At 45.3% G+C, this 26,372-nt stretch overlaps 2 protein-coding genes across 15 annotated transcripts in view; one reads left to right on the top strand and one right to left on the bottom strand.

The window, feature by feature from the left end:
* Nucleotides 1–26,372, top strand: part of CASK (calcium/calmodulin dependent serine protein kinase) — an 887,710-nt gene that overhangs the window by 368,216 nt on the left and 493,122 nt on the right. The gene's annotated exons all lie outside the window — the stretch shown is intronic.
* On the bottom strand, nt 627–24,780 carry GPR34 (G protein-coupled receptor 34). 2 transcript variants are annotated; one of them, XM_063955621.1, is made up of 3 exons: nt 24,525–24,780; nt 4,885–5,047; nt 627–2,930 (listed from the first exon to the last, which is right to left on the bottom strand). In XM_063955621.1, exon 3 carries the CDS (start codon nt 2,919–2,921, stop codon nt 1,773–1,775), a length of 1,149 nt encoding a protein of 382 aa, XP_063811691.1. In that variant the 5' UTR covers nt 2,922–2,930; nt 4,885–5,047; nt 24,525–24,780; the 3' UTR covers nt 627–1,772. The 2 variants fall into 2 exon arrangements, with proteins under 2 accessions (XP_063811691.1, XP_063811692.1); XM_063955622.1 differs by having other exon boundaries at nt 4,991–5,047.

The following is a 26,372-nucleotide window of genomic DNA, read 5'->3' as shown; positions in this document are numbered from 1 at the left end:
TGTGTTGCAAAGGGTCTTGTGATGTCAAGCTCTAGTTCCTTTGCTGGAAAGTGCTATAGTTCTGAATTAAAAAGAAAAATTGATTAGTTGGAATGTATATCAAAATAGCACATGCAGTGTTGTCCTTTAAAGGAGCTACAATCTTTATCATGTTTTGAAAGCATAAAAGTTTTTGTAACTTAACATTTCATTAAATTGATGTATTCAAGACCGTAACAACGAACAAAAAAACAATGAACTGGAAAATGACACTTAACAGTTCACAACCAAGTAATAAAGAAGCTGCACAATTTATAGCTATCCACTGTGCCGTGTACCTCGTGACCAGCCAACAGGATCCAAAGATCTCTCCATGGTGGGAAGGGGGCTCAGAGACAATAGGAAATGGCAAGGGAACACCATATACATCATACTACATAATGAAAGAACTGTTGAGTATTTTTACTTAGGGGAATAAGTCCCACACAGAATAGCAATATATACTGTAAACTGTAAATGGAAGTACAGGGAAGGAAGGAATGGGTAAATGGAAGGGAAGACAGTGAAGGTGAAGGAAAAGGTGTTTGGGAACCCTGGCAGCAGCTAGTCTTGAGAGAACATAGCCACCCCTCCCCCCCACCCCTTGCACCAAGTCTTGGCTGTATCATACGAAGGGGCACATCTCAGATACAGATCTAATGTGATAAAATCGTCACAATCCGCAATGCGAAAATTGAATACATTGTAGGGATGTATCAATTATTATTGCATTCAGGGACAGTGCTTGCGAGAAAGCACTGTCTCTGTGAATGCGCTCCGTAGCCTTCTTGGGGTATTTTTCACAAAAAATGCCCCAAGTACTATATGTGCTGCACATGTGCTGCCGCCAACACCACTGCCATTGGGTGCCACCTCTTTCATTTAGCCAGTGATTAGTGTCCCGGTGCACTCCTCCGTGCATCTGGTCATGTGATCGCCGGCTTCCAGTTCTGTGACCCTGTTTTCTGAGGACTGCTGTAAACTGAGAGGCCAGTTTACAACAGACATCAGATGACCAGGGTCACAGTGCAGGAAGTTGGCGATCAGATCCACGGAGGAACACACCGGGATACCCATCATCGGTGGCTGTAGGTAATTGTTAAAAAACAAAACTGCCTCTCAGAGCTGAGAATGGGGTCGGTAACTGGAGGGGACTGTGTATAACACTGTTTTGGGATATTATTATTAAAGGGCTACCTCCAGTATTCACTTATTTTTTTCGCAAATTTGGCCACATTCCATTTCCAATTAAAAGTATCGGACATGCAATCTGATTACTGAAAGAAAAGAAAAAAGTCAGTTCAAGGGTTTGGATGAGTTTTTCACAAAATTTTATGTGAAAATGGTGTGAAACACTTCACATTATTTTAGTAAAAATAATATTAATATATATGCCCATTAGACTGATTGTAATATCTCCATTTAAATGCAGAAAATGTGTGTTTTGCGCAAACCTGTCTATTGATGTATTTGAAATTGTGCAGCCTTGACTTAAATCCGATCAGCTGGTTGGAAATGTGACCGGCAGCAATCGATGATCGCTGATCCGTCACAGTATCGGCAAAATTCTCCATGTAAAAAAAATATTATAGATTTACTAATCATGATCATCTTTTGATTTTGATGTGCAAATCCATGAAATCTAACATCCCTGGTATCTGGGGATCACTGATTTGCGACAGTCTGTTGCAGGTGTATGGGGCCACTTTAGTGTATTGACCTGTTTTAATTTCTTTTTATTTTAGTAATGTTTTCTATACATTTACGCTTTCTGTAATATTTCTTTTTTGATTTAGTGGAGTGGCATTTATAGAATAAACATGGACACTGTCAGGTAGGGTGTGTCCTAGATGAAGATCTGATGTGTTACTTTCACTCCTGCCTGCATCCTGACTACCTCTGCAGAGCAGTCGAAACACAGTTTTACGGATGCTACTAGACAATAAGAAGTACATTACAGGGTCCAAACAACTATTAAAAGCAGAAAACACCAGTGTGATTTCATTTGTTTTGTGAACTCTATCCATCCAATAGCAAGAGATCTTTTGTAGCTGTGTTGCAATATATGCAATCCTGAATGTGTGATAAGGCACAAAGCACACAGAGACGATGAAGAGCACAAAAAATGACTTGTATGCTGTACTGTTATACTTCCCAGAATTTGGTAAATAAGCCCGCTCCCTGGAGATCTTGCGAAGGTTTTTCCCTATTTTCACATAGGATATGATCAACAAAAATAACACAATCCAAAAAACCAATACGACAAAATAATTAAACGCTGCTTGCCAGATTGCATCTTTCCGGTCTGTATAGTGAAAACATTGTTTTGGATTTGATTGGTCTTTAATTGACTGTGTAGTGATCAGAAACAACCCAGAAAAACCGGCTGAGGCCCATAAGCAGCAGCAGATCCGGATGCTGCATTTCCTCCTGGGCACACTGCGTTGTCGCTGAGACTTCTTTACTTTAACATAACGGTCCATACTTATGAGGCCCAAAAGTACAATACTTATGTACATGTTCATGTAAAATAAGTTGCCAACAACTTTGCAGAAAACAATTCCCAGTTTCCACTCTTGTGTGAGATGATACATTATTCTAAATGGAAGGCAAAAAATCAATAGGAGATCAGCTATGGCTGCATTTAAAAGATATATTTGTACAGAGTTTCTTTTGACGTGAATGAACAGAAAAACATACAGAGCAAAAACATTACCTACTAGTCCCACAATAAAAATTAAAGAATAGAAAACCGCTAAAGCAGTACTTAGTGAGTCTTCATCCATTAAGCACTTTGAGGAATTGTCTGTTGAAGTACAGTTATTTAAAAGCATGGTGACATTATCCATTAGCTCATTGTGATGCTCAAAATTTGTAAAGCAAGGATTGACTGTGGTATCCATTTATTCCACCTGCAAATACAACCAAATGTTAATTTGTTGTTCTTTCCCCAAGTGTTATTTCATTTAACTTAATGATTGAATGAGATTGCAGTAAAGCTGCACTCCAGTCATGTCTACACTTTTAGGGGGCGATTTAAATGTTCTGTGCATCCCCGATTGGGTGTCTATATAAATTGACGTCTATCAGAGCAATTGAATTGTTGCTTCGATTAGACGACTATTAGCTGTGGCAGACTTTTTTTTTTTTGTCTCACAACATGCAAAGGTACGATAAAAGAAAGTGTGAAAAGCCCGCAGTTTGTGCCCCTCAAAAAAGGACTTTATACACCCAATCTAGATCTTTAGATGGGTTTAGCTATTTTGTTTAGGTAACTCCGGAGCGGTCAGGTGCATTATAATAATGGGCATGTGATCGGAGCAACAATTGAATTGCTCTGTTTGACGCCAGTTCATAAAGATGCCCAGCAGGGGCGAACAGAACAATTGAATCTACCCCTAAAAGTGAGGGAAATATTTTTTTGAAATGTTAATTTGTTTTATGTGTGTTGCAAAAGTATTTTTGTTATACTGCAATTGACTTGCCCTCCTTGTTAAACAATATTAACTTTTAAATTGTCCATATTATCCAGAGCTGAATACATCTCAGACCTGTGTGCCTATATACACCTGAGAAATATTGTTGCTGACACCTATATGTAATTTCTGTTTCTGCCCTGTATTCCCACTCGGGTGGTGGGTCCACGCCACCACCTGAGTGGGAATATAACCTGTGACGAACAAAGCTTGCCACCGGGCCCGATGCATTGCAAGCACAACATGCCTGCCAGGGGACTTGCGTTTGCTGCCGGCATCCTATCAGCCTGCAAGCCAACAGCCGGTACATCTTATGTGTTCCGTTAAAGGACACATGCCTTCCCTGGTTGTTTGAAATATCAAGTCTCACCAATTCTGTAGCCACTTAGGCAGAAATTTGATTGTAGCTCCTTTCTAAAAGGCTCAGAAGCTGTTAAATTGTTTGTGCAACCAGCCCCACGGCTATACTTATCGCAGATTTCTGCTTGCAGCCACCAGAGGTGCAGGTAAATATTTGTGTAAAGTAGGGCTTTGGAGCTAGTCGCAACAGGCGGATGTGCCGTAACTGGAGTCTGCCTGGAGACTTATGGCCTAATTCTGAGTTGATCGCAGCAGCAAATTTGTTAGCAGTTGGGCAAAACCATGTGCACTGCAGGGTAAGCAGATATAACATGTGCAGAGAGAGTTCGATTTGGGTGGGGCGTGTTCAAACTGAAATCTAAATTGCAGTGTAAAAATAAAGCAGCCAGTATTTACCCTGCACAGAAATTTAATAACCCACCCAAATCTAACTCTCTGCAAATGCTATATTTGCCCTCCCTACAGTGCACATGGTTTTGCCCAATTGCTAACAAACTTGCTGTTGCGGTCAACTCAGAATTACCCCCTAATTGCAGTAAATGTGGCCTTCCTGCCAGGTCCAAGACCCTTTTTTGCGTGGGGGTGGGGATACCGAATCCTGCACATTATTATGCGAGAAAAGGGCTGGTTGTGCAATCAGTTGAATAGCTCCTGGGCAGTTTAAATGGGAGTGAAGAAAATGGGGGCGTGCCGCAGCAATGGCGTCACTGATGGGGGCTTGCTGTCTGGCTTCCCCCAAGCTCTGCCTTTAATGTAAACAGATGCCATTCACATGCTCGCGGCGACAGCTGCATGGCAGCGGGCAGGCTGTTTTAACAGGGTGCCGCTAAAGGGGCAGGGAGCATTTTCCAATTTAAAAATCCTGCATGGTCCCGCAGGTTGTAATTGAATAGCCTCAGCCCACTGTATTAGTCAGCGGTTAATTATTGCTGCTAATTGATTCCGGCCCTTAGGGGTTTCACGTAAATGGGCGTTTTTTTTTATCTTTTGCATTTCATAACACAGTCATCATTATGAACTTTACACTTACACCAGTGTAAGAGCACACGCAACTCAGGCCGCTCCAGGAGACTGCGATTGAGTCTTTGGGCATTGTAGTCTCACACTGCGAATACACACCCACACCATGCCCTTACTGTAATTTCTCTGCGACTCCACACCCATTCTACCAAGCCTCAGCCCTCAGTCAATGCCTGAAAGAGAATGCAGATTGTGAAAACTGAGACCAATCAAATCTCAAATTGTGTGTTAGAGTGACCAAGCATAAGGCCCATTTAACATAACATGCATTAAAAATAGTAAATAATAATGGTTCTTTTGATTTTTCTGTGTTCTCCACTAACTGCTCCAAGCATATAACCTCTATCAAGAAATGTATCCAAACACTGCAAACAGTCAATATTTTCATAAAATATTACTTTAAATTTCTAGACAATATGCATTATACTGCATAATGGGAATAATATACAATTTAATGACTAGACAATATGCATAATACTGTATAATGGGAATAATATACAATTTATTCCTTCTCCAGGTTTAGCACAACATAGTTTGTCCTGTTTAACTGCGCTCTTGACTTTTTTAGTTACTTGCATATATGCTTGGTTCTCCTTTTTATTTCCTTTTTACATTTTTAAGATCCCACTTCTCACTTTTCTTTAACTGATCTTAGTAGTTGCACACATCTAGAAACCAGTCCACTAGGTAAACCTTATCGGGTTTCTTCCCTGCTGCGTAAAGAGGACAGCTTCTGCCGTATAATACCAGCCTAGTGTGCAGCACAAAGGCCAGGTAGCATGGAGGGGATAATAGGGAATAGAAGTAAGCGGAAAATTTTCTTTTCTTTGTCTCACACTGGTCTTCATTATGGGTGTAGTATGCCTGACCGGCGTTCAGGAGACTGCCGGTCAGCATACCGACGCTGGAATCCCGGCAGCATACCGACGCCGGGATCCCGGTGGGGAGGGGCGAGTGCAGCAAGCCCCTTGCGGGCTTGCTGCGCTCGGCACGCTGCAGGTTCGGTGGCAACCTGCGGTCGCCACTGTTTCTATTCCCACTCTATGGGTGTCGTGGACACCCACGAGCGGAAGTAGTCCCTGTTGGTTGGCATGACGACCATCGGGATAGTGAGGGCCGGGCTATTGGTGGAGGTCATGTGACCGTCTGTCTCCCGACCTCCGGTCACATGAATACCACGCCTTCACTATAAATACTGGTTTGTATTATGCATGAAACCTTGAAAACATGCTTTAAATCAGACACCAGCTACAAGAGCTTAGAGCAATGCAATATTTTACGTACAAATTGTCCCAAATGTAACAATTTGACAGCTGAAGTTTAGCAGTTTGCTGCTAAGCCTTTTTTTTTTTGCTGCTTTTTTAAAGTTGGTCACATTCCAACATCAATATCTATTATTATTATTAATCCAGTACCCACATAAATTATACCTTGGTTTTTTTTTTATCTACTAAGAGGCACATTGTGGCTGATGTATTAACCTGGAGAAGGCATAAGGAAGTGATAAACCAGTGATGAATGCAAGGTGATAAACACACCAGCCAATCAGCTCCCATATATAAATTAACAGGAGCTGATTGGCTAGTGCATTATCACCTTGCACTTAACACTGGTTTTTCACTTCCTTATGCCTTCTATCAAACATCAACCCCAGTGTTTGATAGAGACCATCCTCAAGACAATGTCTCAATACAGTTATTGGTGAATGGTCCCAGTGATTTGTGATGAAATTGGGTTTCCTGGTAGCATTAATAAAGGTCATATGATCCAGTCACCCCCTTTTCTTACAGGGCACACTACCCAAAGATGGTAGTTTTTCAGTTTTTGTTCCCATGTGTACACCTTGTGGAAGTTTTTGTTTTGTCAGTTTTAACCACAAGTCTTAATGCTTATCTGAGTTGTACCTTAAGTGTTGACTTTCCACCATGTAATGTGTCAAGTTTATGTGCTCCTTACTTGGTGAGTTGTATCTTCTTAATAATGTCCCTTTTGTCCATAAGCTTAGCCTTACTGTTTCCGGAAGTCACCTAACCCAAACTCCAAAGAGAAGTCCTAGCACGTTATAGCCATTACTAGGCCAACCTGATCATCATTCCCAGCCTTTTCTAAGGAAGATTGTTAATATTCAGAAGGTAGAGCATGTAAAAGGTTTAGTGTTTAACATTTATTCTGTTAGAGGAGAGATAATTTTTCCAGAATCTCAAGGAAAGCCATCTAATTACTGTAGCCCAGTCTAGCTGGCATTTTAGAAGTTCAGGCATCAATGGAATCTGTCTGACTGGATGAATTGCATTTAAAATTGTGGTTGGTGCTAAGAATTATGGTTCTTGCAGAGCTAGTGTTTGTGAAGCTTCAGCATTATATTTTGGAAAAGCCCTGAGAAACAGTCTGCGTCTGGGATAGGTTCACCCTGACTTAAATTGTCTTGCCAAAAGTGGGCTTCTGGGCTGAGCCATTTACAGCTGTTTTGGATTAGGCCATTTCGCCCTCGGGGGGGAGGGGATTCAGTTAGCTATGGCAATTTTGGAGCTATTGAATTAACCTAATGAATATTCAGTTGCGGGCCATTTTTCAACCATTTTTTTTTTTTTTTTTTAATGTATAGGCATTGGCGTGAAATGCCTCCAAATCATTGAAAATGGCCTGAGTTTTCACCGGCGCAGGTGCGAAAATGTGGATTTGCCAATCCACGTGTTTTTCACTCCTCCCAACTGCTTCGCCTAGACGAAAAAACGTCCTTGCTATTGCATAGAGCGAATCCCCATTCGCCCTTAAAAAAATAACGAACAATGCCATGGCATAAAAATAGTACTAACTGAATACCCCCCTAGGACTGTAGAAATAATAGTGAGGCCGCAAAAGCCTGAACACATTCATAGACAAAGGATTGTGATATTTTGCACTAGACAGGGTTTGCACAGCCTGTATTGTTGTCCCTTTCTTGTATTTTTTTTTTTTTTTCAATTATGATAATGTTTCTTCGCCTGCTTGGGCAAAGTTTTCAAACCCTAGCTGTTAATGCCCAGGTCTTTGATGGAATCCACTCTTCTAGGAAGGCTTTAAGCTGGGTACGCACCTAAAGATTTATCTGTCCATCTCTGGATTGGAACAAAAGTCTGATAATGTATGGGAGCAAATGACAAACATTTTGTTCCCAAACGCTGGAAAACAATTATTCTGATAAATTTGTGACATAAAATATATTTGTAACAATTTTGTCTGAATGACCAGTTTTTGGTAGCAAACGGTTGACCATATGTTTGTTCTTACCAGACAAATTGGATAGATAAATCTTTTAGGTGTACACTAGATTTTGGAACATGGCTGAGGGAATTTGCATCCATTTTGCCACAAGAGCATTGCTGAGGGTGGTAATGCTCTTGGGAGATGAGGGCTGGCTCTAATGTCTGTGTTCCAGTTTATCTCAAACTGGTTTGATGGGCTTAGGGTATAAACTCCCACACCAAATACGGAAAATATATATTTTTTTTTTTTTGATGGGCCTATCTTGCAAGGCTCGCCCGCCCTTACAAATGGCCCTGCTCCCAACAATCAGTTCTTGTACTGATAATGTTTCTGCAGCCAGTTTGTAACTCTGTAGTGAGTATTGCAGACAACGTGGTCCTGTTGTATGAGCTTTTATAGCCTAATGCTTTGAGACTTAGCTGATGTTGCTCCTAGGTGTGTCCACAATAACATGCACTTACAGTTTGACCAGGCAGCGCTTGTACGGCAAACTGATTTTTTATTTCTCTTGCGTCCTAGAGGATACTGGGGTCCACATTAGTACCATGGGGTATAGATGGGTCCACTAGGAGCCTTGGGCACTTTAAGAAATCAATAGTGTGCACTGGCTCCTCCCTCTATGCCCCTCCTACCACACTCCGTTTAGAAAATGTGCCCGGAGGAACCGGTCACGTTTGAGAAGCTCCTGAAGAGTTTTCTGCATTTATTTTCTATTTTTTTGTTTTAAGTTGGCACCAGACTGCCTGCTTTGTGAGACTTAGGGGGGGAACGGCCCAACCTCCTTTGGGTTAATGGTCCCGTTCTCTGCTGACAGGACACGGAGCTCCTGAGGGTCCTATTCGCAAGCCCCACTACGGCGAGTGTACAGACCCGCAGCATGCTGCCTCCCTTAACAGAGCCAGAAGTAAGAAGAGTGGTGAGTAGGTGGCTGGCGTCCCGGGTAGCGGGTCGCTGGTTGTAATGGCGGCACAAGGGTAGGAGCGCAGCGCTGACGAGCAGGCTCCGGCTCCAGGCTTCAGAAACATTCAGGTTGCTGCGTGGTCCGCTGTAAGGGGTGAGCTGAAGCCATAACTATTAATACCCACACTGGCAGTACATCTTACAGGGGTTTTAACCCACTGTAGAGCAGAAATATTACCTCAGCCAGTATATAAAAACGGGAAGATGGCGTGCCATTAAGGGGGCGGGGCTCACCAACGCCATTTTCCCTCTGCAGCTGTACACACGCTGGCAGGAAAGCGCTGCTCCTCCACAAAGACTCCAGATCACCTCAGCGGTACCAGGGGCTCATAGCAAGGGGGGGAGCAATAATAGTATACTAAGCCCCTATTAAGGGTGCTTAGTTTGCGACCCAGCTAAACTTGGAAATTAACTATAGAGGCGTGGTGTGGCTACTGTATCTCCCTAGGGGGCTCTGTGTGGGCTAACTTTGCTTTTAACCTATTGTCCTGTGTGTGTGGGTTCTTTCACATTTTGCTATGTCAAAGGAGTGTCTCTCATGCACGCAGAGTGTTTTTCTTACTGGAGTGTACTCAGGATAATAAGCATTCTCAGGCTAGTGGATCTGAACCTGTATTGTTATATACATTGAAAGGGATGATCTCGAATATTTCCCATAAATTATCCCAAAATGAGAAGTAGACGCAATACTTAAGACAGTCGGTAGATGACCTGATGAATAGAGATTCAGTGGCCATTCCGGCGTCTCAGACCCCTGCCATTTGTCCACAAAAGCGTACACTGGCCCAAATCCTGCAGACTGATACTGATGATGATGTATCAGACTTTGGTGAGGGGGACTTGGGAGGGGGCGGAGGGGTGCTGCTTTGTCACAGGGTATACAGGCCCTGATAGAAGCTATTAGAGATTTCCTGCACATTCCTGACAAAGCGACAGAGGATGAGGAGAAATCTTATTTCTCTAACGTCCTAAGTGGATGCTGGGGACTCCGTAAGGACCATGGGGATAGCGGCTCCGCAGGAGACTGGGCACATCTAAAGAAAGCTTTAGGACTATCTGGTGTGCACTGACTCCTCCCCCTATGACCCTCCTCCAAGCCTCAGTTAGATCTTTGTGCCCGAACGAGAAGGGTGCACACTAGGGGCTCTCCTGAGCTTCTTAGTGAAAGTTTTAGTTTAGGTTTTTTATTTTCAGTGAGACCTGCTGGCAACAGGCTCACTGCATCGAGGGACTAAGGGGAGAAGAAGCGAACTCACCTGCGTGCAGAGTGGATTGGGCTTCTTAGGCTACTGGACATTAGCTCCAGAGGGACGATCACAGGCCCAGCCTGGATGGGTCTCAGAGCCGCGCCGCCGGCCCCCTTACAGAGCCAGAAGGCAGAAGAGGTCCGGAAAATCGGCGGCAGAAGACGTCCTGTCTTCAACAAGGTAGCGCACAGCACTGCAGCTGTGCGCCATTGCTCTCAGCACACTTCACACTCCGGTCACTGTGGGTGCAGGGCGCTGGGGGGGGGGGGGGGGGGGGGGGCGCGCCCTGAGACGCAATAAAAAACACCTTGGATGGCAATAAATGCATCACATATAGCTCCTGGGCTATATGGATGCATTTAACCCCTGCCAGAATACATAGAAAAACGGGAGATAAGGCCGCCGATAAGGGGGCGGAGCCTATCTCCTCAGCACACTGGCGCCATTTTCCCTCACAGCTCCGTTGGAGGGAAGCTCCCTCTCTCTCCCCTGCAGTCACTACACTACAGAAAGGGTTAAAAAAGAGAGGGGGGCACTAATTACGCGCAGTATTAAAGATACAGCAGCTATAAGGGGAAAAACACTTATATAAGGTTATCCCTGTATATATATAGCGCTCTGGTGTGTGCTGGCAAACTCTCCCTCTGTCTCCCCAAAGGGCTAGTGGGGTCCTGTCCTCTATCAGAGCATTCCCTGTGTGTGTGCTGTATGTCGGTACGTTTGTGTCGACATGTATGAGGAGAAAAATGATGTGGAGACGGAGCAGATTGCCTGTAATAGTGATGTCACCCCCTAGGGGGTCGACACCTGAGTGGATGAACTGTTGGAAGGAATTACGTGACAGTGTCAGCTCTGTATAAAAGACAGTGGTTGACATGAGACAGCCGGCTACTCAGCTTGGGCCTGTCCAGACGTCTCATAGGCCGTCAGGGGCTCTAAAGCGCCCGTTACCTCAGATGGCAGATATAGACGCCGACACGGATACTGACTCCAGTATCGACGGTGAAGAGACAAATGTGACTTCCAGTAGGGCCACACGTTACATGATTGAGGCAATGAAAAATGTTTTACACATTTCTGATAATACGAGTACCACCAAAAAGGGGTATTATGTTCGGTGAGGAAAAACTACCTGTAGTTTTCCTGAATCTGAGAAATTAAATGAGGTGTGTGATGATGTGTGGTTTTCCCCCGATAACAACTGATAATTTCTAAAATGTTATTGGCATTATATCCTTTCCCGCCAGAGGTTAGGGTGCGTTGGGAAACACCCCCTAGGGTGGATAAAGCGCTCACACGCTTGTAAGGGCTCTACCCTCTCCTGAGATGGCCGCCCTTAAGGATCCTGCTGATAGAAAGCAGGAGTGTATCCTAAAATGTATTTACACACATACTGGTGTTATACTGCGACCAGCAATCGCCTCAGCCTGGATGTGCAGTGCTGGGTTGGCGTGGTCGGATTCCCTGACTAAAAATATTGATACCCTAGATAGGGACAGTATATTTTTGCCTATAGAGCATTTAAAAGATGCATTTCTATATATGCGTGATGCACAGCGGAATATTTGCCGACTGGCATCAAGTCTAAGTGCGTTGTCCATTTCTACCAGTAGAAGGTTATGGACACGTCAGTGGTCAGGTGATGCGTATTCCAAACGGCATTTGGAAGTATTGCCTTATTAAAGGGAGGAGTTATTTGGGGTCGGTCTTTCAGACCTGGTGGCCACGGCAACAGCTGGGAAATCCACGTTTGTACCCCAGGTCGCCTCTCAACATGAGAAGACGCCGTATTATCAGGCGCAGTCTTTTCGTGGACAAGCGGGCAAAAGGTTCCTCATTTCTGCCCCGTGACAGAGGGAGAGGAAAAAGGCTGCAGAAATCAGCCAGTTCCCAGGAACCAGAAACCCTCTCCCGCCTCTGCCAAGCCCTCAGTATGACGCTGGGGCTTTACAAGCAGAATCAGGCACGGTGGGGGGCCCGTCTCAATGAATTTCAGCGCGCAGTGGGCTCACTCGCAAGTAGACCCCTGGATCCTTCAGGTGATATCTCAGGGGTACAAATTAGAATTCGAGACGTCTCCCCCTCGCCGTTTCCTAAAGTCGGCTTTACCGATGTCTCCTTCTGACAGGGAGACAGTTTTGGAAGCCATTCACAAGCTGTATTCCCAGCAGGTGATAATCAAGGTACCCCTCCTGCAACAGGGAACGGGGTATTATTCCACACTGTTGTGGTACCGAAGCCGGACGGCTCGGTGAGACCGATTCTAAATCTAAAATCTTTGAACACTTACATACAGAGGTTCAAATTCAAGATTGAGTCACTCAGAGCAGTGATTGCGAACCTGGAAGAAGGGGACTACATGATGTCTCGGGACATCAAGGATGCTTACCTTCATGTCAAAATTTACCCTTCTCATCAAGGGTACCTCAGGTTTATGGTACAGAACTGTCACTATCAGTTCAGACGCTGCCGTATGGATGGTCCACGGCACCCCGGGTCTTTACCAAGGTAATGGCCGAAATGATGATATTCCTTCGAAGGAAGGGAATTTTAGTTATCCCTTACTTGGACGATTCCCTGATAAGGGTAAGATCCAGGGAACAGTTGGAGGTCGGTGTAGCACTATCTCAGGTAGTGTTGCGGCAGCACGATTGGATTCTCAATATTCCAAAATCGCAGCTGCTTCCGACGACTTGTCTTCTGTTCCTAGGGATGATCCTGGACACAGTCCAGAAAAAGGTGTTTCTCCCGGAGGAGAAAGCCAGGGAGTTATCCGAGCTAGCCAGGAACCTCCTAAAACCGAGCCAAGTCTCAGTGCATCAATGCACAAGGGTTCTGGGTAAAATGGTGGCTTCCTACGAAGCAATCCCATTCGGCAGATTCCACGCAAGAACTTTCCAGTGGGACCTGCTGGACAAATGGTCCGGGTCGCATCTTCAGATGCATCAGCGGATAACCCTGTCACCAAGGACAAGGGTGTCCCTCCTGTGGTGGTTGCTAAGTGCTCATCTTCTAGAGGGCCGCAGATTCGGCATTCAGGACTGGGTCCTGGTGACCACGGATGCCAGCCTGCGAGGCTGGGGAGCAGTCACACAGGGAAGGAATATCCAGGACTTATGGTCAAGCCTGGAGACATCACTTCACATAAATATCCTGAAGCTAAGGGCCATTTACAATGCTCTAAGCTTAGCAAGACCTCTGCTTCAAGGTCAGCCGGTGTTGATCCAGTCGGACAACATCACGGCAGTCACCCACGTAAACAGACAGGGTGGCACAAGAAGCAGGAGGGCAATGGCAGAAGCTGCAAGGATTCTTCGCTGGGCGGAAAATCATGTGATAGCACTGTCAGCAGTATTCATTCCGTGAGTGGACAACTGGGAAGCAGACTTCCTCAGCACGACCTCCACCCGGGAGAGTGGGGACTTCACCCAGAAGTCTTCCACATGATTATAAACCGTTGGGAAAAACTCGACAGGTATTGCGCCAGGTCAAGGGACCCTCAGGCAATAGCTGTAGACGCTCTGGTAACACAGTGGGTGTACCAGTCAGTGTATGTGTTCCCTCCTCTGCATCTCATACCCAAGGTACTGAGATTGATAAGATGGAGAGGAGTAAGCACTATATTCGTGGCTCCGGATTGGCCAAGAAGGACTTGGTAACTGGAACTTCAAGAGATGCTCACGGAGGATCCGTGGCCTCTACCTCTAAGAAGGGACCTGCTCCAGCAAGGACCCTGTCTGTTCCAAGACTTACCGCGGCTGCGTTTGACGGCATGGCGGTTGAACGCCGGATCCTGAAGGAAAAAAGGCATTCCGGATGAAGTCATCCCTATCCTGATCAAAGCCAGGAAGGATGTAACCGCAAAACATTATCACCGCATTTGGCGAAAATATGTTGCGTGGTGCGAGGCCAGTAAGGCCCGACGGAGGAAATTCAACTGGGTCGATTCCTATATTTCCTGCAAACAGGAGTGTCTATGGGCCTGAAATTGGGGTCCATTAAGGTTCAAATTTCGGCCCTGTCAATTTTCTTCCAAAAAGAACTAGCTTCAGTCCCTGAAGTTCAGACGTTTGTAAAAGGGGTACTGCATATACAGCCTCCTTTTGTGCCTCCAGTGGCACTTTGGGATCTCAATGTAGTTTTTGGGTTCCAAAAGTCACATTGGTTTGAACCACTTAAATCTGTGGAGTTAAAATATCTCACATGGAAAGTGGTCATGCTGTTGGCCCTGGCCTGGGCCAGGCGCGTGTCAGAATTGGCGGCTTTATCCTGTAAAAGCCCTTATCTGATTTTCCATTCGGACAGGGCGGAATTGAGGACTCGTCCTCAGTTTCTCCCTAAGGTGGTTTCAGCGTTTCACCTGAACCAACCTATTGTGGTGCCTGCGGCTTCTAGGGACTTGGAGGACTCCAAGTTGCTAGACGTTATCAGGGCCCTGAAAATATATGTTTCCAGGACGGCTGGAGTCAGGAAAACTGACTCGCTGTTTATCCTGTATGCACCCAACAAGCTGGGTGCTCCTGCTTCTAAACAGACTATTGCTCGTTGGATTTGTAGTACAATTCAGCTTGCACATTCTGTGGCAGGCCTGCCACAGCCAAAAATCTGTAAATGCCCACTACACAAGGAAGGTGGGCTCATCTTGGGCGGCTGCCCGAGGGGTCTCGGCTTTACAACTTTGCCGAGCAGCTACTTGGTCAGGAGCAAATACGTTTGTAAAATTCTACAAAATTGATACCCTGGCTGAGGAGGACCTGGAGTTCTCTCATTTGGTGCTGCAGAGTCATTTGCACTAGTGATGAGCGAGGTTCGGTTTTACTCGGTTTTACTCGGTTCTCAAAACGGCATCTTATTGGCTATCCAAAACACGTGACATCCGAGAGCCAATAAGATGCTGTTTTGAGAACCGAGTAAAACCGAATCCGCTCATCACTAATTTGCACTCTCCCGCCCGTTTGGGAGCTTTGGTATAATCCCCATGGTCCTTACGGAGTCCCCAGCATCCACTTAGGACGTTAGAGAAAATAAGAATTTACTTACCGATAATTCTATTTCTCGTAGTCCGTAGTGGATGCTGGGCGCCCATCCCAAGTGCGGATTGTCTGCAATACTGGTACATAGTTATTGTTACCAAAAAAATCGGGTTATTGCTGTAGTGAGCCATCTTTTCTAGAGGCTCCTCTGTTATCATGCTGTTAACTGGGTTCAGATCACAAGTTGTACGGTGTGATTGGTGTGGCTGGTATGAGTCTTACCCGGGATTCAAGATCCTTCCTTATTGTGTACGCTCGTCCGGGCACAGTATCCTAACTGAGGCTTGGAGGAGGGTCATAGGGGGAGGAGCCAGTGCACACCAGATAGTCCTAAAGCTTTCTTTAGATGTGCCCAGTCTCCTGCGGAGCCGCTATTCCCCATGGTCCTTACGGAGTCCCCAGCATCCACTACGGACTACGAGAAATAGAATTATCGGTAAGTAAATTCTTATTTTTCTGCTGCGGGGTACACTGGGCTCCACAAGTCTGGACAATGGAGTGTAGAGTAGGATCTTGATCCGAGGCACCAACAGGCTCAAAGCTTTGACTGTTACCAGAATGCACAGCGCCGCCTCCTCTATAACCCCGCCTCCCAGCACAGGAGCTCAGTTTGTCAGTTGGTGCTGCAGTAAGCAGGCACTTAACAGAGGGGCTGCTCCAGGCAGCCCTAAGAAAAGCTTTTTATGAGGCAAATGCCAGTACAACGTATGTGGTCCCTGCAGCTAACCCGCCGTGGGTGGACAATTTATCTGCTCAATTAAAGAAGTTGAACCAGTCCCTAACTACTAAAAAGTCTGACCAACACTCGCCTTAGTCCAAGAGGTCCTCTAAGCGAGCGCTCCTCTCCTCACAATCCACTGCTGTCACTGACACCTCATCTGATGAAGACAGCACATACACTGACCCCACAGGTTCTGACTCAGATACGGCTGATGGGGAGGGTAGTTCACATGTGGATGTTCCTGATCTTTTGGAGGCTATTAAGTTAATTCTGCAGATTACGGATGATCCCGAGCCATCTGTTGCTAAGAAACCAGATAGGTTCAAGCGTCAGAAGGCGATTAAACAAGTTTTACCTCACTCTGACCACCTAGTGGATATACGTCAGGAGCCCTGGCAAAGCCCGGGTACGAAGTTTGTGCCTCAAAAGAAGATGCTGGCTCGCTATCCCCTCGCGCCAGAGCGGTCTAAGAATTGGGAAACGCCTCCTCCAGTAGACTCGCATGTGGCTAGGATGGTGGTTTCCTCAGCTCTACCTGTCACTACCATCACGTCTCTAAAAGAGCTTACGGATAAACGCGTCGAGGGTTGTCTAAAAGCGATTTACACCCTCACGGGTGCTGCACAAAGGCCCACTATTGCAGCTACATGGGCGGCAGAGGCTATTGAAGCATGGGCCTTGGAGTTAGAGGCTGAAATCTCCTCTGACCATGCTAGACAATGCTTGTCATATATTGTCACTGCTTCTCGTTATATTAAAGAGCCGGCTTCTGATGCCGGTATCCTAGCAGCCAAGGCCTCTACTACGTCAGTCCTGGCTCGCAGGATATTGTGGCGGAGATCCTGGTCTGTGGAACTGGACTCTAGAAAAACCCTGGAGGTACTCCCTTTCAAGGGGGATATTCTGTTTGGGGAGGACTTAAATAAGATAGTGGCTGACTTGGCTACTGCCAAAACTGCCTGTCTGCCTAATACAGCGCCTTCTGTGTCGAAGGCCAGAGGCACGTCCTTTCGTCCTTCAGGTAAAGCAAAAGGTTAGGCGTACCATAAGCAGGCCCGCACTTCCAAACCTGGCAAGCCGAAGCCCAAAAGAGCCTGGGCTGCCCGTCAGCCAGCAGTCAAGACCGATAAGCCTGCCGCATGACGGGGCGGGCCTCCCCCTGGGGGATCCCAGGGTGGGGGGCCGGCTTCTAGGGTATACCCAGGAATGGTTGAAGACCACTTCAGATGCCTGGGTACGGGAAGTCGTCACTCGAGGTTACGCCATAGCCTTCAAAAACCGACCCCCTCATCGATTTTGCCAGACAGACGTCCCGTCGGACCAGACAAAGGCAAACACTCTGCATTCGGTCTTACAGACCCTCCTGGATACAGGAGTCGTAGTACAGGTGCCTCTTGCTCAGAGGGGCCGGGGGTACTATTCTCCGCTGTTTCTAGTCCCGAAGCCGAATGGGTCCTCCCGGCCCATTCTCAACCTCAAGGCACTGAATAAATTTGTGAAGGTTTCCAAGTTCCGTATGGAAACCCTTCGCTCTATAATTCTGGCCTTGGAACCTGGGGACTACATGGTCTCCATGGACATACAGGATGCTTACCTGCATATTCCTATAGCAGTGTCACATCAACAATACCTGAGGTTGGGGCGCGGTGCTGGAGCAACACTCCTTGCAGGGTTAGTGGATCAAGGAGGAATCTCTCCTCTCGATCAACATTCTGGAATTGTGGGCGGTCTTCAATGCGTTGAACCTAGCCCAGCATTTATTCAGAACCGTCCTGTTCAAGTACAGTCGGACAACGCCACCACAGTGGCTTACATAAATCATCAAGGCGGCACTCGAAGCCGTTTGGCAATGAAGGAAGCCTCACGGATTCTACGTTGGGCAGAACGCCATCTACCGGCAATATCGGCAATATTCATTCCGGGAGTCCTGAATTGGGAAGCGGACTTTCTCAGTCGTCAGGACGTGCATGCCGGCGAGTGGGGCCTCCATCCAGAAGTGTTTCAACTCCTCGTGGAATGGTGGGGTCTTCCAGATGTGGATCTGATGGCGTTTCGACACAATCACAAGGTTCCGGTCTTCGGAGCAAGGACAAGGGATCCTCAAGCAGCATTCGTGGATTCGCTGGCAGTGCCGTGGAGGTTTCGGCTGCCGTACGTGTTCCCTCCGGTGTCACTCCTGCCCAGGGTACTTCGGAAGTTCAAGCAAGAAAAAGGAATTCTGCTTCTCATAGCTCCGGCGTGGCCCAGACGGCACTGGTTCTCAGACGTGCAAGGCCCATCGTCAGAGCGTCCACTTCTACTTCCACAACACCCAGACCTCCTCGTTCAGGGCCCCTGTGTCTACCAGGACCTAGCCCGGCTGTCTTTGACGGCGTGGCTCTTGAAGCTTCCATCTTAAGAGCTAAGGGTTTTTCTGCAGGTCATTAAAACTATGTTGCGGGCCCGGAAACCGGCCTCTACTTGGATTTACCATCGGGTCTGGCATTCCTACTTTGTTTGGTGCGCATCTAACGATTATGACGCTTCCAAGTTTAGTACAGCCAAACTTTTGGCTTTTCTACAGGAGGGCCCAGATTTAGGCCTGCGTCTGGCCTCCCTCAAGGTTCCTATTTCTGCCTTGTCGGTGTGGTTTCATAGAAAAATTGCGACTTTACCTGATGTTCATACTTTCACTCAGGGTGTGTTGCGTATCCAACCTCTCTATGTCCCGCCTATGGCTCCTTGGGACTTGTCGGTGGTTTTGGAGGCGTTGCAGGAGCCTCCATTTGAACCTCTTGGTTCAAGCTGACCTTAAGTGGCTTTCCCTTAAGGTGGTGTTCTTGCTGGCTATTGCCTCTGCTAGAAGAGTGTCGGATTTGGGTGCCTTGTCTTTTAGTTCCCCATATCTGATTTTTCACCTTGACCGGGCGGTTCTTAGGACTCGTCCCGGATATTTACCTAAGGTGGTTTCTTCGTTCCACCTTAATCATGAGATTGTGGTTCCAGCTTTTGTTTCTCCTGATTTGTCTCCCAAAGAGCCGTCTTTGGATGTGGTACGGGCTCTCCGTAACTATGTGAAGAGAACTGCTTCTATTTGAAAGTCTGATTCTCTTTGTTTTGTTTTGGATTTCACAAACGTGGCTGGCCTGCTCACAAGCAGACCCTGGCCAGGTGGATTAGAATGGTGATTGCGCATGCAAATGTGAAGGCTGGTCTGTCAGCTCCTGTTCACATTACGGCCCATTCTACTCGGTCTGTTGGACCTTCTTGGGTTGCCCAATGTGGTGCGACCCTTGACCAATTGTGCAAAGCGGCTACGTGGTCCTCCGGGAACACGTTTATGAGGTTCTATGCCTTCGATACTGCCGCTTCCCAGGATGCTTCCTTTGGACGCCGGGTTCTTGTGCCCGCTACAGTGCGTCCCCTCCCATAAGGAACTGCTTTAGGACATTTACCCATTGTCCAGACTAGTGGAGCCCAGTGTACCCCGCAGCAGAAAATTAGTTTTATGGTAAGAACTTACCCTTGTTAAAACTCTTTTTGCGAGGTACACTGGGCTCCACAAGGCGCCCACCCTGACGCACTTAGCTTCTTTGGGTTGATAAGGCATTAGCCGCTGACACTTCTATTGTCGTGAGAGTGTGGTGTATGTTGCTTTTAACCGTTGTCGTCTCTTTTCCTGCTACTTCATTGGGCTGGTTAACTAAACTGAGCTCCTGTGCTGGGAGGCTGGGTTATAGAGGAGGCGGCGCTGTGCATTCTGGGAACAATCAAAGCTTTGAGCCTGTTGGTGCCTCGGATCAAGATCCTACTCTACACCCCATTGTCCAGACTTGTGGAGCCCAGTGTACCTCGCAGAAAGAGTTTTAACAAGGGTAAGTTCTTACCATAAAACTCGTTTTAATGTAAAAATGAAATCCTCTGCTACTTTCCCTTCATCTATGGAATTAAATTCCCTATATGAAGAAACTTGGATTAATCCTGACAAGAAGTTTCAGATCCCTAAAAGGTTACTGACATCCTTCCCTTTTTCCTCAGGACGATAGGAAACAATAGTAAAACCCACCGATTGTTGACGCATCGATAGCTAGATTGTCTCGTATGATAGTCTCACCGATCCCGGGGCCAACCTCCTTAAAGGATGCGGCTGACAGCAAGATTGAGATCACTCTCAAGTCTGTATCCACAGCTGCAGGGATGGCCCAGAGACCCACTATAGCTTGTGCTTGGATCACTAGGGCCATTGCAGAATGCACTATGGGGGTCATTCCGAGTTGATCGCTAGCTGCCGTTGTTCGTAGCGCAGCGATCAGGCTAAAAATCAGCATTTCTGCGCATAGGTATGCACTGCAATGCGCACGTGCGAAGTACGGGTACAAAGTCCTTTGTGGTTTTGCACAGGTTCTAGCAACATTTTCAGTCGCACTGACGGCCGCAGGAAGATTGACAGTAAGGGGGTGTTTCTGGGAGTCAACTGACCGTTTTCAGGGAGTGTTTACCAAAACGCAGGCATGTCTGAAAAAACGCAGGCGTGGCTTGGCGTTCACTGGGCGGGTGTATGACGTCAAATCCGGACACGAATAGGTTGAAGTGATCGCAAGCGCCGAGTAGGTTCAGAGCTACTTGGAAACTGCACAAACTGTTTTTGCAGAGCTCGGCTGTACATGCGTTCGTACTTCTGCTAAGCTAATATACACTCCCAGTGGGAGTCAGCATAGCGTTTGCATGGCTGCTAAAACTAGCTAGCGAGCGATCAACTCGGAATGACCCCTTATATACACGACTCTGCAAATTTTATGGTGGAAGCCATAAAATAAATCAGATTGCTCAATGCATGCACCACGGACATGGCATGTCTGCACACAGGGGCCTGTGGCTACGTCAATGGACGGCTGATGCGGATTCCAGAAAGGGGGTGGATAGCCTACCTTTCACAGACGAGGCCCTGCTTGGTGACAAACTGGATACGTGGATATCCAAAGCTATGGCTGGTAAGTCTACATATCTTCCTTCCGCAGCCCCCCCCCAGCTAGGATGGCCTATTCTGCTCAGACTCTGCAGTTCTTTTGGACAGCAAAATTTGAAAATAAATCCAATGGTTCTTCTACAGCCTTCAAAGGCAATAGAGGTAAAACCCAGAAAACAAGCAACTGCAGGTTCACATGACAGAACTCCGGTTCTGCTTCCTCAAAGCCTTCAGCATGATGTTGGATCTCTCTGCCTGGAAGACGGGCAGGTGGGAGTCCGGTTAAAAGAGTTCGTTCACGTATTGGCGGCATCATGCCAGGATCCCTGCTTCAAAAAGCTCATCGCCCAGGGATACAGACTGGAGTTTCAGGACTCCCCACCTCACAGATTCTTCAAGTCAGGCTTACCAGCTTCTCAGGAGGCAAGTATAAATTTTCAGGATGCAATTCAAAAACTGATGTACTTGGTCATTGTTCCAGTTCTACCTCAGCTGTGGAACAGAGGGTATTATTCCAACCTGTTTGTGGTACCTAAACCGGACGGTTCCCTGAGACCCATTTTAAACCAAGTAATTGAACCCATATTTACAGGTGTTAAAATTCAAGATGGAGTCTCTGAGAGTGGTGATCTCGTCCGGAGGAAGGGGAATTCTTGGTGTCTGTGGATATCAAGGATGCCTACCTTCATATCCCAATTTGGCCGCTTCATCAGGCTTATCTCAGGTTTGCCTTACAGGACTGTCATTACCAGTTCCAGGCTCTACCTTTTGGCCTCTCCACGGCTCCGAGGGTGTTCACCAAGGTAATGGGCGGAGATGATATTCCTCAACCGTAAACAGGGAGTGAACGTAATTCCGTACCTGGACGATCTGCTGATCAAAGCACCACCCATGGAGCGGTTGTTGGACAGCATTGCCCTCTCAACTCAACTTCTCCAGAATCACGGGTGGATTTTGAACCTACCGAAATCTCACCTGGAACCAACACGGAAGCTTCCGTTCCTGGCGATGATACTGGATATGGAAGTACAGAAGGTATTCCTTCCATTGGAGAAGGCAGTGGTGATCCAGTCGATGGTGTGGGATGTTCTCAAACCAACCCGGATATCTGTGCATATTTGCATTCGCCTTCTGGGAAAGATGGTAGCCGCTTACGAGGCACTGCAAGACGGAAGGTTTCACCCCAAACCCTTCCAGCTGGACCTGTTGGACAGATGGTCTGGATCGCATCTCCAGATGCACCAGAGGATTTGTCTGTCGCTGAAAGCCAGGATATCTCTTCTGTGGTGGTTCCAGATTTCTCACCTGACCGAGGGCTGGAGGTTCGGGTTTCAAATTTGGATTCTCTTAACCACAGACACAAGCCTCAGAGGTTGGGGAGCACTTCCAAGGAAAATGGTCAAGTCAGGAAACCATTCTTCCAATCAACATTCTAGAAGTAAGGGCCATATACAACGCCCTTCTACAGGCAGCACATCTTCAAGATCAGGCGGTCCAGGTTTAGTCGGACAATGTGACGGCGGTAACATACATAAACCGACAGAGCGGAATGAAGAGCAGAGCAGCAATGTCAGAGGTAACACGGATTCTCCTCTGGGCTGAAAGACACGCTGTGGCAACTGGGAAGCAGATTTCCTCAGCAGACGCGACCTCCACCCAGGAGAGTGGGGCCTACACCCGGAGGTGTTCGGGTGCGTGACACATTGGTGGGGAACTCCACAAATCGACATGATGATTAAATGAAAATCATTTTTTTTTTACTTTTTATTTCTGTTTTTCTTTTTTCTTTTTTTATACAGTTAATTCAAATTGGATTTTAATATTTTAATGGAATATCTATCAAATTAATGTGGGTGCAAAATAACTTCCAGTTGCATTGTACACTATAGTGATAATTTGATTTATTAAGAAACAAAGGGGATGAGTGTTTGGGTGACAGGGGAATGTTTATTGCATGCATTTCTTATTAAAGGGCAATTTTACTTTAAAAGTTAACAAATGGTGAAAGTCTAGTTTTCAGATATTATTAATGGCATTTTGGCTTTTGTGATAGTTGGTACATTGGGCTTTATGGTTAACGTATACTTATATATGCAGAATTATGATTGGATGAACATGGTTTGATGAATTACAACTGTATTCTTCTTTAAAATATATTATATATTCCCATTAAGCAAATTGGCACTTAGTATAAGATATGTATTTGAAGATTTTCAAACTCAGACCTAGTTTGACATATTAATACTTCAGATCTCAAACATACAATATGTACAATGGATTGTGATAAATAATTTGCAACAGATCAGAGTAACTGAATTGTGCTTTTGTTTCCATTACTGACCCTCAACAGATGTTGTAAACATTATATATATATATATATATATATATATATATATATACACACACACACACACACACACACACACACACACACACACGTACGTTGAGTATCCCGTATCCTCCAAATATTTTGAAATACAAAATTTTTTGAGTGGGAGTGAAACCTTTGTTTTCTGATGGCTCAATGTACACAAACTTTGTTTAATACAAGAAATTATTAAAAATATTGTATTAAATGACCTTCAGACTGTGTATATAAGGTGTATATGAAACATAAATGAATTCTATGTACAGAAACTTTGTTTAATGCACAAAGTTATTAAAACTATTGGCTTAAATAACCTTCAGGCTGTGTGTATAAGGTGTATATGAAACATAAATGCATTCTCTGCTTAGACTTATGTCCCATCTCCATGATATCTCATTATGGTATGCAATTATTCCAAAATACGGAAAAATACGATATCCAAATTACTCCTGGTCCCAAGCATTTCGGATATGGGATACTCAACCTGTGTGTATGTGTGTGTGTGTGTGTGTGTGTGTGTGTGTGTATATATATATATATGTGTGTGTATATATATATATATATATATATGTGTGTATATATATATGTGTGTATATATATATGTGTGTATATATATATGTGTGTATATATATATGTGTGTATATATATATATGTGTGTATATATATATATATATGTGTGTATATATATATATGTGTGTATATATATATGTGTGTATATATATATATATATATATATAAGCCAGGAAACAGATAAAACTGTGAGATAAAGTACCATCCCATCAACTTCTATCTTATATTTTACAGACTTGTGTTTGAAAATTGACAGTTAGTAGTTGATTAGTTGGTACTTTATCTCTCACAATTTTATTTCTCTCCAAGCTTTTAAAAATACCCCCCTAAAAGTCAGTCTGTCTGTTTTTTTTATTGGCTATATCTTTTTACATAAACCATATTAGTATAAGCATACTAGATCTACATTGAATAAGATAACAAATAAAGAAAATGATGTGCCGTTTTCCATGATTTAAGCATATACAATTTTAGTGTGCATCTATCTCTGACTGTGACCTCTTGCGTATAGCCGATATCAGTCTATCTACCATCTATTTATTGAAATAAAAATTACTAACCTTTTTGTGTGAGTGATTACAGTCTCCGTCATGCAAGTGTTTTTTTGTGGGATGTTTTTTCTCTCAGCGATGTCTTGTCTTATGGGAACATATTAAAACATTGTGGTGTCTGCTTCCTTGTTACTACCACTTCTCAAAACTGCTGTGTAAGCTGCACCTCTGCAAGCAGATTTTGAAATGTTTTTGTCCTGTAGCTGTAGTTCCAAATTGGGTCTGACAAAGGCTGTATATATTTTAATTACTCAGTGAATTATTATGCCCCAGTCATCATAAAATATTTCCGTTCTATTGTGGAAACTCATGGTCACTTTAGTTTAATAATGTACAAAGTATTGCAGAATCTCTGGAACGTTATACAATTAACTCATTTATTAGAACAGTTTTTCTGTACGTAAAAGTTATTGAAACTTGGACACCTTGAACAGATCCTGCATTCAAGTTTAATGGATGCCACCTCCACTTCTGAAACATTAATAAATTTGCTCAGAATATTTAAAAAAATAAATGGGTGCATTGGCTCATAGTAGTTACAGGAAACCAATGATGCCGGTACATGTGCTACAGAGGGGATGGTATAAGGATCCCGGCGCTTGGGATGGACGCAGTAAGAAAACCAACAGCAGCATCCCCACGCGCAAAATCCTGACGCCTGTAAGATGAGTATTTTAACCCTAACCCTCCGACTAACCATAATCCCTCCCTTCTCCCCCCCCCCCCCTCCCCTCCCCTACATCCTAACCCTTCCTGTGGTGCCGAAACCCAATCCTCCCCACCTGCAGCCTATCCTTCCGTGCCTAAACATTACCCTCCCCGCAGGCTAACCCTTACCTCCACTATACTACATATACCTATTTCCCCCAACCCCCAGAGCCTCCCCTTTCAAATTTCATTGTTTATAAATATGATTAGGTTAATACTAAGAAGATATTTGTAATTTATAAATATAAGCTTTGTATTATTCTGGGATTTTTTCAGGCAAATCTCACCATAATTGCAGCACTCGCTGGAAATACAGGGAGAGACAAGATATGAGGCAGCAGGAGCTCAGCCTCACCTCTGCTAGTCAGATGCTGCCTGAAGCTGGGCCATGAAGCAGCCACTAAACACAGAGATAAACAGCCAATGGAGGCATGCCTCACTGTGGGGGGAGGGTATAGGGGGGGGGGGGGGGGTGCCTTGACTTCTAATGGACAGATCTGATGATCAGATGACCACCCGGTCAAGGAAGTACATAGTAGCTTAGCTGCATCAGCGCTGAGGAGGAAAGGAATATGCAGTGGTAACACACTATAGAGAAAAAGGTGAGGAGGGTCCGCTGTGGACAATAGGACACTGTCTGAGGGCTTGAAAATCACTGTACAACAGGATAGGAGTTTCCCTGCAGTTTCCAGTAGCTGGCACCCCAGGTGTAAGGGATGGTGATCTTCTGTGCTAGGGGGAGATCTTTGTAAGGGGGTATATCTGTGCTACGTGGAGTTCTGTGCAAGTTGGGCTGGTGTGTATATGTTTGTGTAAATCTGGCTTTGATACTAGCCAGTACCTCACCACATGTACCTGCCACACTATGCTCTTATGTGCATGCTCACTGTAGTCCTCTTTCAGTAGTGTTTGCCAGAACTGAATGCCAAAACAGGGCTTCACTTCTGCTTCTCTGCATGGGGCTCAACTTACCATCTTCTACTAAACATTTCATAGGGGTAATGTTCCATAGAGTTTGAAAGGTAGACGTTAATAGCTGCACCTTGGGTTGCAGAAATACTGTAGTAATTGGAAAAAGCATAACTTTGGACATGATAATTTTGAAATTAGATACTGAGCCACCATTTTTAAAATGGAAAATGAGAAAAA

This window comes from Pseudophryne corroboree, chromosome 2 (genome assembly GCF_028390025.1).
Source record: "Pseudophryne corroboree isolate aPseCor3 chromosome 2, aPseCor3.hap2, whole genome shotgun sequence".
Taxonomy (NCBI): domain Eukaryota; kingdom Metazoa; phylum Chordata; class Amphibia; order Anura; family Myobatrachidae; genus Pseudophryne; species Pseudophryne corroboree.
This window is presented reverse-complemented; position numbering and strand designations above follow the sequence as displayed.